Source organism: Coffea arabica, chromosome 2e (assembly GCF_036785885.1).
Source record: "Coffea arabica cultivar ET-39 chromosome 2e, Coffea Arabica ET-39 HiFi, whole genome shotgun sequence".
In the NCBI taxonomy this organism is placed as follows: domain Eukaryota; kingdom Viridiplantae; phylum Streptophyta; class Magnoliopsida; order Gentianales; family Rubiaceae; genus Coffea; species Coffea arabica.
The window spans coordinates 9,109,756-9,122,389 of record NC_092313.1 but is presented as its reverse complement, the minus strand read 5'-3'; the positions used below and the strand labels follow the sequence as shown (position 1 = coordinate 9,122,389).

General features: G+C 35.6%; 1 protein-coding gene across 1 annotated transcript; it reads left to right on the top strand.

Annotated features, from left to right (window-relative positions):
* Window positions 1–6,551: 6,551 nt before the first annotated feature.
* Window positions 6,552–10,782, top strand: LOC113730759 (uncharacterized). Its single transcript, XM_027255651.2, has 11 exons — window positions 6,552–6,834; window positions 8,556–8,722; window positions 8,816–8,853; window positions 8,995–9,103; window positions 9,190–9,213; window positions 9,295–9,363; window positions 9,472–9,516; window positions 9,621–9,714; window positions 9,809–9,854; window positions 9,965–10,144; window positions 10,248–10,782. The coding sequence occupies exons 1-11, from the start codon at window positions 6,786–6,788 to the stop codon at window positions 10,549–10,551; spliced, it is 1,125 nt and encodes a 374-aa protein (XP_027111452.1). The 5' UTR covers window positions 6,552–6,785; the 3' UTR covers window positions 10,552–10,782.
* Window positions 10,783–12,634: the final 1,852 nt, after the last annotated feature.

The window sequence follows — 12,634 nt, the reverse complement described above, 5'->3', positions numbered from 1 at the left end:
GAGGTTATTACTGGTATAACAACCGCGATGACGTAAAAATAACTCATAAACATGTCTTTCTACCTTTTTTTTTTAGGAAAAAAATGAGATGAGATTTAAGAAACAGAAAAGAAGATGGGGAGATTTGAATCCGTCCTCTTTGATTTTTAGGATTTCAACCTTAGTTATTAATAACATACCTTCGTATTGAAGTACGCTAAATTAAGACAAACTAAACGACAACATACTAAAGGACAATATAGGAGCATCTTATTTTGCAGTTACATTTTTTGAAATTCCGTACGTACAAAGTGAGAATGGTATATCACTGGGATTTAAAGTCAAGTTCGATATATAAAAATGAAATAATAATGAATCGATTTCACAAAATTAAAGCCACCGGGGCCGATTTCTTTGGCTTTTTGTGCCGATGTAGATAAGACTACTATCAAGTTGCCATTCCAATGCGAATAATTAATGGGATGTCCAAAGAATCGCAGATCACATTAAGTCATAAAGTTTCAGCATATTCTAAAAATCTTAAAATGGATGTGAAGTGAAGAAGTAGATTTTGAACGAGAAACTTTAGACTTTTTAACCAATATATTGGCGGCAGATCTACGTGTATTTTGTCTTTGTAGGAAGCAAAGCTTTTAAGCATTGCCTCGAGACGGAGAAAGATTAGCCAAAAAGCCCGCCGCTAAAGCATATGATCGATCCAAATCAAAGTGCCGAATTTTACTGTTGCTTTGCCACTGGAAAAAAGTATCACAAAAGAAATACGCTAAACGAGCAAGACTTGGGTTCTTCTTTTTCTGCATGCTCATTCTCATTTACTCCTGCTGGGAGGAATTGGCTACTATAAGATTAAGTTCTTCATTTTTTTTGTTTCTACAACAAAATTTGAGGCCTTTGTTTGAATAGGTTCTGGATAATGGTCTTTATCTGCACCGCCAGTGTTATCCGGACTCAAAAATTACTATAAAGGGCAGCCATGACCTGATCATCTATAATTAGTAGCAAAATGCTTTTAGCTAAAGAATTGAAGTGCCTCTCTTTGAAAGCCATTCATTATGCTTGGTGTGGTGCAGTTTTTTGCACACGGGATCCTCAGTGCCACTTTTCTAGTGGCAATTCAGTGTCATTTCTATATTTATACCAAGTGTCTTATTTATTTCATTTGTCATGTGTTGTTTATTTAAATTTCTTCTACTATCACGTAATAAGTGGGATTGGCACTGGATTTGGCACCGAGTAGTGGCACAGATGATCCCAACTGAGTTTTTTGAGCACTTCTTGTGCCAAGTGTATCTTTAAAAGGAGCTTTATTTGATGAAAAACAAAATTTCAACATTTGAAAAGTATTTCATCGTGAAACTACATGCAGTTCTTACCAAAATGTAAATATTTCGTACAGGGAATTTAGAATAAAAATTGATAAAAAAAAATATTTGTGGTGGGTATAAATATTAATTGATAGCTGTTTTCTTTGTGTAGAAATTATATTAAAAATGAGAAAATCTTGTATACACTGTCATCATTAGATGAATGTCACATAATTAAAATTTAGATTTGAAATTCAAATTTAATATATGTGTCATTCATTTAAACATGACAGTATATACAGATTAATCCATTAAAAGTTAGTCTAAATTGTGCAAGTTTATAATTATTTCTTTTCCTTTCCATTATAAAAAATATATATATTGATGAACATCAATCAACCTGTCGTCATGAAAAATTGGTGCGTACAACCAAGCCAGATGAGGGCCTCTCTTTTTCCAACCTGTGTCGGCAGCAATATTTTGTAATTTTGTATATTTTTCACAAGAAAACAGAAAACTACGTAGGACACAAATGCCATAACAAGTTTTGTTACGAAAAATCCCTCCTAAGGAATTTAGTCAACCATATTACATCACTGGCTTTTTTTTTGTAAGCACGAATTGAACATATGTTCACACTAGTCAGTACATTTTTTTATTTTTTTTGAAGTTAGCTTAGTGAAAAACTTTATAAAAGAAGAAAGTGGCCAAAAAAAAAGAGAAAAACTTGGAGGAAGTGAAATCGCTAAGGGTGGAAAAAAAAGAAGTACCAGAAGAGAAAAGTCTAAATAATCGGTTGTTCTTCCTAATTAAGGAACAAAATTGCTGCGTTAACTTTTCGTTTCTCTCCAGGAACACGTAAACAAACTTTTGGCATAAGATGAAAATATTTTGCCCGTTTGGAGTGAAAAAGCTATACACTTTCCAATCACATGAAGAAAAAAAAAATCCTTAACATACCTGAACAAATTTACGCTGCATCGTTCCACACAATTATGGTAGAAAATTTTGCCTTATATGATTAAATGAGGAATTTGGAGGTAGAAGGGACAAGTAGTCGGAAAGGGTTTAATCAACTGGCCTGAAACCAAACATCCATGTTACTTACCCAAAAAAAAAAAAAACTGGTGCTGTACTTAGCTGCATTTGATATATGTATCTATCGTGTTGGGTCATAAATAATGTGGTTATACTTTAGTCCCAAAAAATACTCAAAACTTTTATGACATTGAATTAAAGATTTCTAAACATTTTGTGCCATCATCTAGAATGGATTCCACGTCTCTGCGAGCTGGGAATGATAGTGCGAGTCCGTGTGCAAGACGAGTTGAGATCGAACACAAAAACAGAAAAAAAAAACAAGTAGTTATCGTACTACATGTTATAGAAATGTTATTGTTGTCATACTCAATCATACTTCAAAATAAAAGATGACATAAAACTTTGGCAAAGTTTGGATTCAAGGGATCAAAGGCAAAGGAAAGGAAAGGAAAGGAATTAGAGGGATTTATTCTTTTCTTGTTTGGATTGATTTTTTAAGAGGAAAAAAATGAAGGATGGGGAAGTAAAAGGAGGAAATAATCTAGTTATTTTGTTAAGTAATGATTCCGTCCAAAAGTAAGCAAAAACGGAGGAAAAATAAACCAAATCTAATACTGAAATAATTTTATTTTTTTTAAGAAAAAAAAATATTTTTCTTCCTTTTCAGTTAACTAGCACTTGATCTTTTTCTTTCTTTACTTTTCCTTCCTCAATCCAAACAAAATTTCAGCATTTTCTTTCTATTCTTTCCATATTTCAATTCAAACAAAATTGATGGAAACTAATTTCCTCTGCTCTCCTTTCCTGACTTTTACATCCATGTCCCTTCTTTTCTTTTCTCTTACTGCTACTGTTTTGTCTTTTTAAGGTGTAACATTTCAGATACCGTATATTCGAAGCCCATCACAATTTCGTCTATAACTGGGCCCAAACACTGGGAGATTCAATTCTTGAACATATTATGGGCTTCTTTAAGATAACTTGTAGAGAGTATGTCGAGCTTCAAAGATCAAGACCCTTCACAAAACCAAAAGAGTCCACTACCCCTTGTTGGGGTGGGTTTAATCCAGTCAATGATTTGAGAGTTATCTTCTTGACTTCAGCCTCTATTTTTTTTTGTTTTTTTAAGTGAGAGGGTTAGGATTCAAATTCATACGTCTTACTTACACTCATTTTTTTGAACCATTCAATTCACCCTTTTTCCCTCAGTTTTAGCCTCTATTTGCTCCCTCAAAATTTGAAAAATGTAAAATCGCATTCTCAAGTTTCAATTTAGCCTAAAGGAGAGTTGGGCTGGGTTGAATGGTAAAATATGAGAGATTGTTAGTAGGAGATCCAGAATTTAAAACCTTTTATTTATTTTTTTCTAAAATAAGGTAGCCTCTCGTACTCTAATTTACTCACCGAAATTTAACAAACTTCATGATATGCACAAACACGAAAGGCTTTCTACAATTAGTGGACAGTAGTTTATTATTTCTTTCTATTTTGCCATAATTGTAAATATGTTTTCATGTTTTAATTATGTCAAGTAACATTTACAAGTTAATTAACAACTTATCAATAATTTACGACAAATGATCTCACCATATCTCACTTTTTATTTCTATCGCAACTTTAAATTGGAATGACATTACTTGTTTAAAATCCAAAAATAATTAGGACTTGAGATGGGCAAGTTTGACACATAAATAAAAAAAATTGCTGTGAAATCAAAATATTGACTGTGGCATTAATAATAATCGTACTTTAATATAGATCAATTTCTTAAACCAAAAAAATGTTATTTAATTCTCACCACTTTCATTCCTCTGTTTAGTTTTCACTTCTTCCTCTCCCCTCACCTTGTCATTTAATACTTATTTAGTTATATCATAAACATACTCAATAATTTCTTGGGCTATTCATACTCATTTTCCTTTATTTTTTGAACCTATGGAATTTTCCAAGAAAGAATATTGAATCCAATCGACAGGCACTAATTGAACTTGAGTGCATAAAAGTCTAACGCAACACTTTAAATTTAGGAAAAATCGTCAATTTAATCCCTAAACTTTTTCACTTAAACCAATTTCATTCTTTACGATTTTTTTCACTAATTTAGTCCTCAAACAATTTTATCGGGTTTAATGTAGGACTTATTGGACATCACTACCATATTTTATGTATTTTGTGCAGCAGGCCAAGGGTATAAATCGGAATGACATGTTCGATTGTCTAATTATAGGGATTATAACAGAGACTTTTAGACGATTAAAGACAAAAACCTCTTAAAATTGAGAGAGAAACAAGGATCATAAGGATCAAAATTTCAGAAAAGACTGGAGTCGCTTAGTCAAGGAAAAGAAGCTCGATGCCGGGGACATCGTCTCCTTTCAGTGTGAGCTGGGCAAGGATCGATTGTTTATTGATTGGAGGCACCGACCTGAAGCTCCCGATCACCCCTAGTTTGCTTCCTTCCATGTCCACTACTGGTTTTTTGCAGCTACTTCCACATCATCAATATTCTTTCCCCCATCCTTGGAACCATCCTTTCTACTTGCAGCATCATCAGCAGCAGCAAACCCCCAGGGACCATTCCTAGTTGCTACAACTAAATAATGCTGCTACTGGTGTCAGTATTAACAACAATCCCTATCCATCTCATCCTCATCATATAAGCAACAACTATGCCTACGGCAATGTAATGAAGGGAAACCCTTGTTCTGGCCCGTTCATTTATCTCAGATCCGCTTCGGCTGCAAGGCGACTCCAGGTTAATTTGGGAATCGGAACGGTGCAACTGGTGCAAAAAGGAGGAGGAGGAGCCAGCGTTGGGCTGAACCCGGAGAAGGTGATGGTAGAGGAGGATGGGGAGGCGGTGGAGCCAATGGTGTTTGAGTCGGTGCCACTGGTCCAAGGGAAGGCCGCAGTAAAGTGGTTGAGGCTGTTTGGAGTTAACATGGATTGCCCCATCTTGGAGTCGTCGTCGGAGGATGACAACTGTGACATACTTGAATAACCTTCTACCGCAGTCGATCATCCTACAATGCCATCACAATTTCCCCATTTGTGTTCTTCTTCTTCTTCAACTTGGCCTCTGCAGTTAAGGCCATACAATTATTCCAACCGTCCACCGCTCCACACAATGCCCTCCAACAACAACAGCAGCAGTAGCTACAACAAGGGCAAGACATTTATGTTCTTGGATTTGGATATATACTTAGATGGAGTGGCACCGGGGACTCGAGAGTGACTAAATCTTCTAAGCCGGGACATATACAACTTGCGTGAATGCAGCCTTATGGACTATGTTCCTTTCCCTTGGAACAACTTACTATGTTAATATTTTATATATCTCTCTCTTTAGTGCTGTATTTTGGGCGGCAGTAGAGAAGTAGTGAAACGCTGAAATACGGAACCATGTTACAGTGCTAAGAGTACGTGGAAAAGCTCTGGTTTTGTTAGCTCTGCCTGCTAAAATCCCAGTGACAAATGCAGACAACTTACTATACTATAGTAGAAGAGGAAAGTGTACAACTCACGGGCAGTGGCTGACTTTTTGCAGAGATCTTGGTCTGGTTTCTCTCTAGTGCTCTTTTCTCTCAATTTTCAGAGGTTTTTGTCTTTAATCGTCTAAAAAGTCTCTGTAATAATCCCTATAATTAGACAATCGAACATGTCATTCCAATTATACCTTTGACCCGCCACGCAAAATACATAAAATGTGGTGGCGCTGCCCAATAAGTCCTACATTGAACCTAATAAAATTGTTTAAGGACTAAATTAGTGAAAACAAACCGTAAAGAACGAATTTGGTTTAAGTGAAAAAGTTTAGAGATTAAATTGGTGATTTTCCCTTTAATTTATATAACCAACTTCCAATACAAATAATTGGGTAGTTTTTGAGTAACCGCAAAGAATTGAAATGAATTTTTCTCGAAGCCAAGAATTTTAATGAATATGATTGATCATATATAATTTTGCACATTCGAAAATTTTATACTATAATTTATAGATACAAATATGTGGAAGTACCGAGTAGGCAAGTACGTGCATTCAATTTTTTTTTTTCGACAAAGATAATATTTATATAATCTAATATATCATATTTTACCGTAAAAAAAAGGGACTTAGTCCAATTTTTGTGTTGACTTTGGCTCCGTGGTTAAATATGTGCGTTGACAGGTTATAAGTATATTGGAAGAAAGTAAAACAAAGGAAGTGTTAAGCAGACAAATATTTGAAAGGGTGGTTGGGATTTGGGTTCGGGAAGCCGTTTGTTTGGCTGCCCCTCCTTACTTGTCTTTCCCTCTCCTCCCCCTCTTCAAATTCCAGCCACATCTTCTAATGTAGCTCTCTACTACCAAGAGACGGAATCCGCAGTAGAAGTTTCTGAACTGAAAAAGGAAAGCTAATCTCAGGGAGGTAGACAGAAGAGAAGGTACGACGGCGTCCAAGATGCAGAGTATCGCGGTTCTTCAGACCGAGAATAACTTCGCAACGGGAGGTAAATTTTCTTCAAGTTTCTTCCCTCTCTCTCTCTCTCTCTCTCTCTCTCTCTCTCTCTCTCTCTCTCTTTTCTTTTGTTTCAATTAATCTGAATTTCTATCTACATTTCAACGGAATAGTAGTGTATCGTTCTTAATTGGTGCATAACATTAGGAAATCTTGTTCTCTTTTGTTGTTTCCCCTCTTTAATAATCGAACCACTTTAAGAAAAAAAACCTAGCTTGGGAATTTATTTTGCCCTAATACCCATTGTGGGTTTCGCAAATTTTGGTAATTTATTATATTTAGCTAAGAGAATTGGAGGTTTTGGTGTAATTTGTGTAAAATTCCACGATTTTTCTGCTAGCAGTTTGGGCTTTAGAATTGCTGGCTTTGTCTGAATCTTTATCTCTTCTATATTTAATGGATATCTGAGGATCATTTAATAGCTGAAACCTAATAAATCTGCCAACGCTTACAGTCATGAGTGTAGAGTTTACTAAATATGTTAACCTCTTTATGAATAACTTTTTAAGGACTTTTATGCTAATTCTTCGCATTCAAAAAGGAGAGAAATGGAAGAAACATTATTTTCTGGTATTAGAGACACCTGCGGGAAAGAAGATGGTAGCCAGTTACTGACCCCAGGTAGTATGAGATGAGATTGTATTGTAACTGAGCAGGGTTCACTTATCATAATAGATTGAATTTTGTAGTTTTGAACTGATACATTGTTCTTTTGATTGACTAAGTGGCAATTTGGGAGCCATGCAGTTTGTTTTTCTTGTTTTTATTTTCTTATAATCCAAACCTGAAAAGGATTTGTTTTTTCTCTTACGAGTGATTGTTTGGTTTTCCAAAGATTTAAATTTTCCAGAGATTGATTGCTTGGTTTTCCAAAGTTCAATCTCTTTAACCCAAGAAAATAATAATATTAAACTGAAAAACAACAAAAATGTTAAACTTGGGAAACTATTGTTTATTTACATGGCTTGGAAGTTGAAATTGCTAGAAACAAGAAGCTCACTTTCTCTGGCAAGCATCGACAGCTCCTCTCTCTCTCTCTCTCTCTCTCTCTCTCTGAGTTTCTCCCTATTGTATGTGCTCCATGGTTTCTAGCTTCTAAGTCTCCACCACCACACAGTATCCTCTACCTGCGACCATCAACTGTATCTTCTCTTACAAATTGAACTTATCAGCATTTATTTGAATTCAAATTGGCCCACCTGAAACTGTAAAATGACCAACACTACAGGCATCATAGTGAGTTGCAGTTCTATCTGCTTTGGAAAATATGGAAGTGACTCAGCATGGAATGCAAAGAAAGTTAATTTGATGTCATTCGTAGTGGAGGATGAACAAATTTCATGGGGAAACAAGTCACTACATTTGAATAGTGGTTGTTCACTTGTGATATATTTTATGAAGATTTGCCTGCTGGTCTGTAGAGGGGTTTGGAAGAGATTAAGAGGAGAGATGTTGAACCTATATGATGTGTAGACATATGATTTTGCTTCAATGAGATTAAGTCAATTATAAAACAGAAGCTGCATTCAGACGCGACTTAATTTTTGCTTTTTCTCTATCACAATCAGTTATCCAGTCTACTTGAATACATGTAAAGTGCAAAATAGGAGGTTCTAAAACAGGCCCTGAGTTTTATTTACTGTGACCCCTTTTTTTGGCTTTATATGGGGCTGAATTTGTTCGTCAACTTGTTTTCTTTGTTACCGGGGCTAGCTCAACATAAGATACAAAAAGCAACAAAGGCTCCATCCGGAAACACATCAAGGAAAATGCTTGCAGATATCAGCAACTTGCCTCAGCAAAATAAGACTTTAATACAAGATGGTAATTCTCAAGTTGTGCCAATTACTACTAAAGAGTATGTTGACCAGCTCCAAAAGGTAATTTTCTTTGAATTACTAGAAGAAATACTTTTTGAGTTTATTCGATGTTGAAGTTTTATCCCATTTTGTCTGCTTTGAACTGTGAATCAGGAAAACATGGCTCTTATGAAGATAGTAGCAGAAAGAAAGTATCCTTTTTGATTAACTTTCTCATCATCTATTACCTTTCCTGCTCAATTTATTTATTTTAACTTCCCTTTGTGTTTGTAGTCATTTTGTACCTCCCATTGCTTCTTATCTCATTTTATGTCCTTAACTGCATCCAACAGTAAACTAATTGAAGTGACTGGGATTGAGTTACAGAAACTGAAGGTAAATATGCAGAAAATGCAGATACAGAACTTGCAGTTAGCTCAATCAAACAGCCAAATGCTGATGGTGTGTTTTCTTTGTTATCCAATTTTGTATTAGGTTACTCTCTCTATTTTGTGATCATCACAATTTTCAATTACTTGAATCTGCAGGATCTCAATTCTGGTAAAGATAGGGTAAGTACTTATACATGCTTAAGAACATTTGACCTCATTAAATATTTCAGTTGAAATGTTATAGTCTTTGGTTGATTTCAGCTAAAAGCATTACAACATGAACTCGGATGCCTTAATGGTGTGCTTAAAGCAAAGAATGTTGAAGTTCAGGTCTGTGCAGCTTGCCTCTTATTAAATTGAGCTGTCCAGGTCGAAATGGCATTTTTATTTTTTTTTTGTGGGTGCTTGCCTCACCCATTTGGTTTTCTTGTTTTTCAGAAACTGAAAGTGCAAGTGAGAAAACGTGAAATAGTTGATGATGAGGTACATAAGCAAGATTCTGTGTAAGCATGTATTGTACGGTTGCAAATGGTGTTTCCTTATGATTTGTGTCTTTGCTTACAAATGTCCCTTCAATTTATTAAAAGGTGAAACAGTCTAATAGTGATGCAGCAGAGGAGTCCAAGCTATGTAGCAATGATGATAAACTTGGAAATGCTAATAGGAGGCCGCAATCAAAGAGTTAGTAGATTCCTGATAACATCATTGTTAGATAGAAAACTAAGCATAAATTGTTTTGCTAATGGGATTACGATATTGGTTTCTGTATGTTTAGGCTGTTCTTTACTGGCTCAATCGAAGGATATAAATGAAAATAAGAGGTTTGTTTCTGCATGTTAAGCTACAGCTGCCTAATAGTATTTGATCCCAGCTAGTTCTCAAATTTAGTTTGCAAAATATATCTTTTTATGCACTTATGTTGTCTTAACAGGACATGTACGAGAAGGAAGTCTGCTAGGTTTGAGCGTGAAGAACTAAAACCTGATGAACGTTTGTTTGACACAGAAGATGTGACTGTTTCTGTATGCCAACCAACTCACGATTCACTTGAAGAAAATGTTTCTACTTCTACATTCAATGATGTGCATGGAAATGAGGTTGAAACTAAGAGGTTTGTCTGTTCAACTTAAAGTTTCTTGCTAGTGTTGTATGTTTCACATTTTATATAATCAAGCGCAGTGGGACCAACAATTGTTTCAATGATGGCTTTGCAGGCCTTGTGCAAGAAGACAGTCCGCTAGGTTTAAATGTGCAAAACCAAAATCTTCTGACGATATTTCTGAGATGAAAGATGCAGAAATTTCTTCATGTTTGTTGAGAGATGATAAGATGGAGGAAGAGGGTTTAAATTCCACAAGCTCATTTAAAAATGAAGAGAAAGAAGGCATTTCTGCTCCTGTATTTGACGCTCAAGGGTCCAGAAGATCTTCCATGAATAGGCCTTTGCGCCAAGCAGCTAAGAAGGTTCAAACTTATAAGGAAATTCCTGTAAATATAAAAATGCGTAGGAGCGAGTGAATCAGTGCTTTGGCGTTCTTGCCTCTAGATTGGTGCCGTAGCAAGTAGCTGTTCTACCGAAGCCTCAGATTCTTGGAATGCATATTTTGTAAACATGTACTTTTGCTTCTTTACACTTCTCAGTGCTTAGCACTCATCTTTTGCAAGCTTAGCAGTAACTTTTTTTTTTTCTCTTAATCATTATATCAAGAAAGGCAATGGAAATATATAAAAAGTGTATTTGACGCGACATCCATGGCTGTCTTCGACAGACGAAATTGCTGCAATTCTGTGCTTTTATATGTAGGTTTTATCGATGCTTATCTTTTCGTTTTGATGACTATTGTTTGGGCCGAAGCTACAGGTTTGCGTATTTCATCGTCGCTTAAATGTGGCCCGTAGGATTTGGTTAAGTAGCCCATTTTGGGCCTTCAGCGCAGCAAAGCCCTTGCTCTTTAACTTGACCAAGTTCAGTGTGGCATCTTCGTTGGTCCAACTAAGATATTTCTGAACTTACTCTCAATCTGTTATCAAATCACAAGTCCCAAACCCCCCCAAAAAAAAAAAAGATTTAGCTTCTTTTTATTTAAAAAAAAATAAAAAGAGATTTAGTGTGTGTGTGTGTGTTTTTTTTTTGTTTGAGATTTTTAGTGTTCTTGGTTTCTTTTGTTTAAAAAAATCTTTAATTTGTCGATTTCTTTTATGTTTCTAATGCATGTAAGGATATATTTCGACTCCAAAATGAGAATATAAAGCAAAATATGCAGCATGTCCAATTTCAGAAAGAGAGGATTGAATTGGTGCCCAGCTCTCTGTGGGTTTTGGCCTCAGGTATTCTTCTCTTTCTGCGTCAACTATTTCAAGACGCTAGTAGCCTATAGAATGTACTGCAATTGAAGAAAGTGCCTTAGTTTAAACTCTTCCTGAGTAGAGCTTACATTTCCAGCCGAATTAAGCTGTTGTGCTTCAAACTCCACAAATTTCTACGAGGAAAACAAAAACCTGATGATCACGTTTAAAGTCAGAAGGATTAAAGTCAAAAAAGGGTGCAAATTACTGCATTTTTTGGCCTTTTTATCTCAAGAGAATACAAATTTGAGTTACTCTTTTAAAGCAATAGTGCGATAGTTGATTCTCGGGCATGAGCTTATAAGTTGACGTTTTGTGAGAGTCAAGTGTACAGTTTACACAGATTAGGGATCAACCATCGTCACATGCAATATTGGAAAGGAGTCGACAGAAAGGCTCATCTTCAAGAAAATTCATTCTACGCAATGGACTAACGCCATAAACCGTGTTTCCGCACGATGGAAATCAAAATAATAGAATAGAAAATCATTAAAATTATATCGAAGCTGTAAAATAAAATCCTCTACTCTACTAAAGAGATGAACAAAAATATATTTTCAGACTCCAATCTTCGATCTGCTGCCTTTTGGGATCCCATTCATGATCTGATTTCCTTAGCTTTCTAAGAAATATCTAAGTGATTATGTTTACTGTGAGGAATTCGCTCTCATTTCGTTCTGATCTTTTTACTATACAAATAACTGAAAATAATAATAAAAAAAAACCCATAAAACAGTGTTCAAAGTTTTGAACTCTTACATTATTGTCCTTTAATTGTAAAATGGGTACACTTCAGCTCATTTTGATACTTTGAAAAACGCGGAAAGGCAATGAATGAGGCTAAAATGGGAGTGCACATGTCAATTTCCTAAATATGACTAAAGAAGAACCAGGCTGCCAGGCCAATTTGAATACCATATAAGGCTATAATTATACCTAAGCAGCGGAAATAGGAGAAAATATGTGTAGCACGCTGGCTAACAACTTAGGACTGCTAGTACAAGGTCCGATATACAGCCTCGCAAACTTCCTTTCACTTTTTCGTGGACGCCAATATTGTTGGCGAATTGAAGAGAATTCGCTGGGATTAACTATTCAATGGTTTACTTGGAGGAAGGCCTGCACACAAGTCCAATTTTGGAGTCTGATGTTCTAAACTTGGACATGTTCAGCACATAGTTTTGGTAGCGGAGCAGCTTAATTAGGCCAGGCAACTTGCCAAATTTCATCATGATTCCTTTTTTTTTTTTTTTTT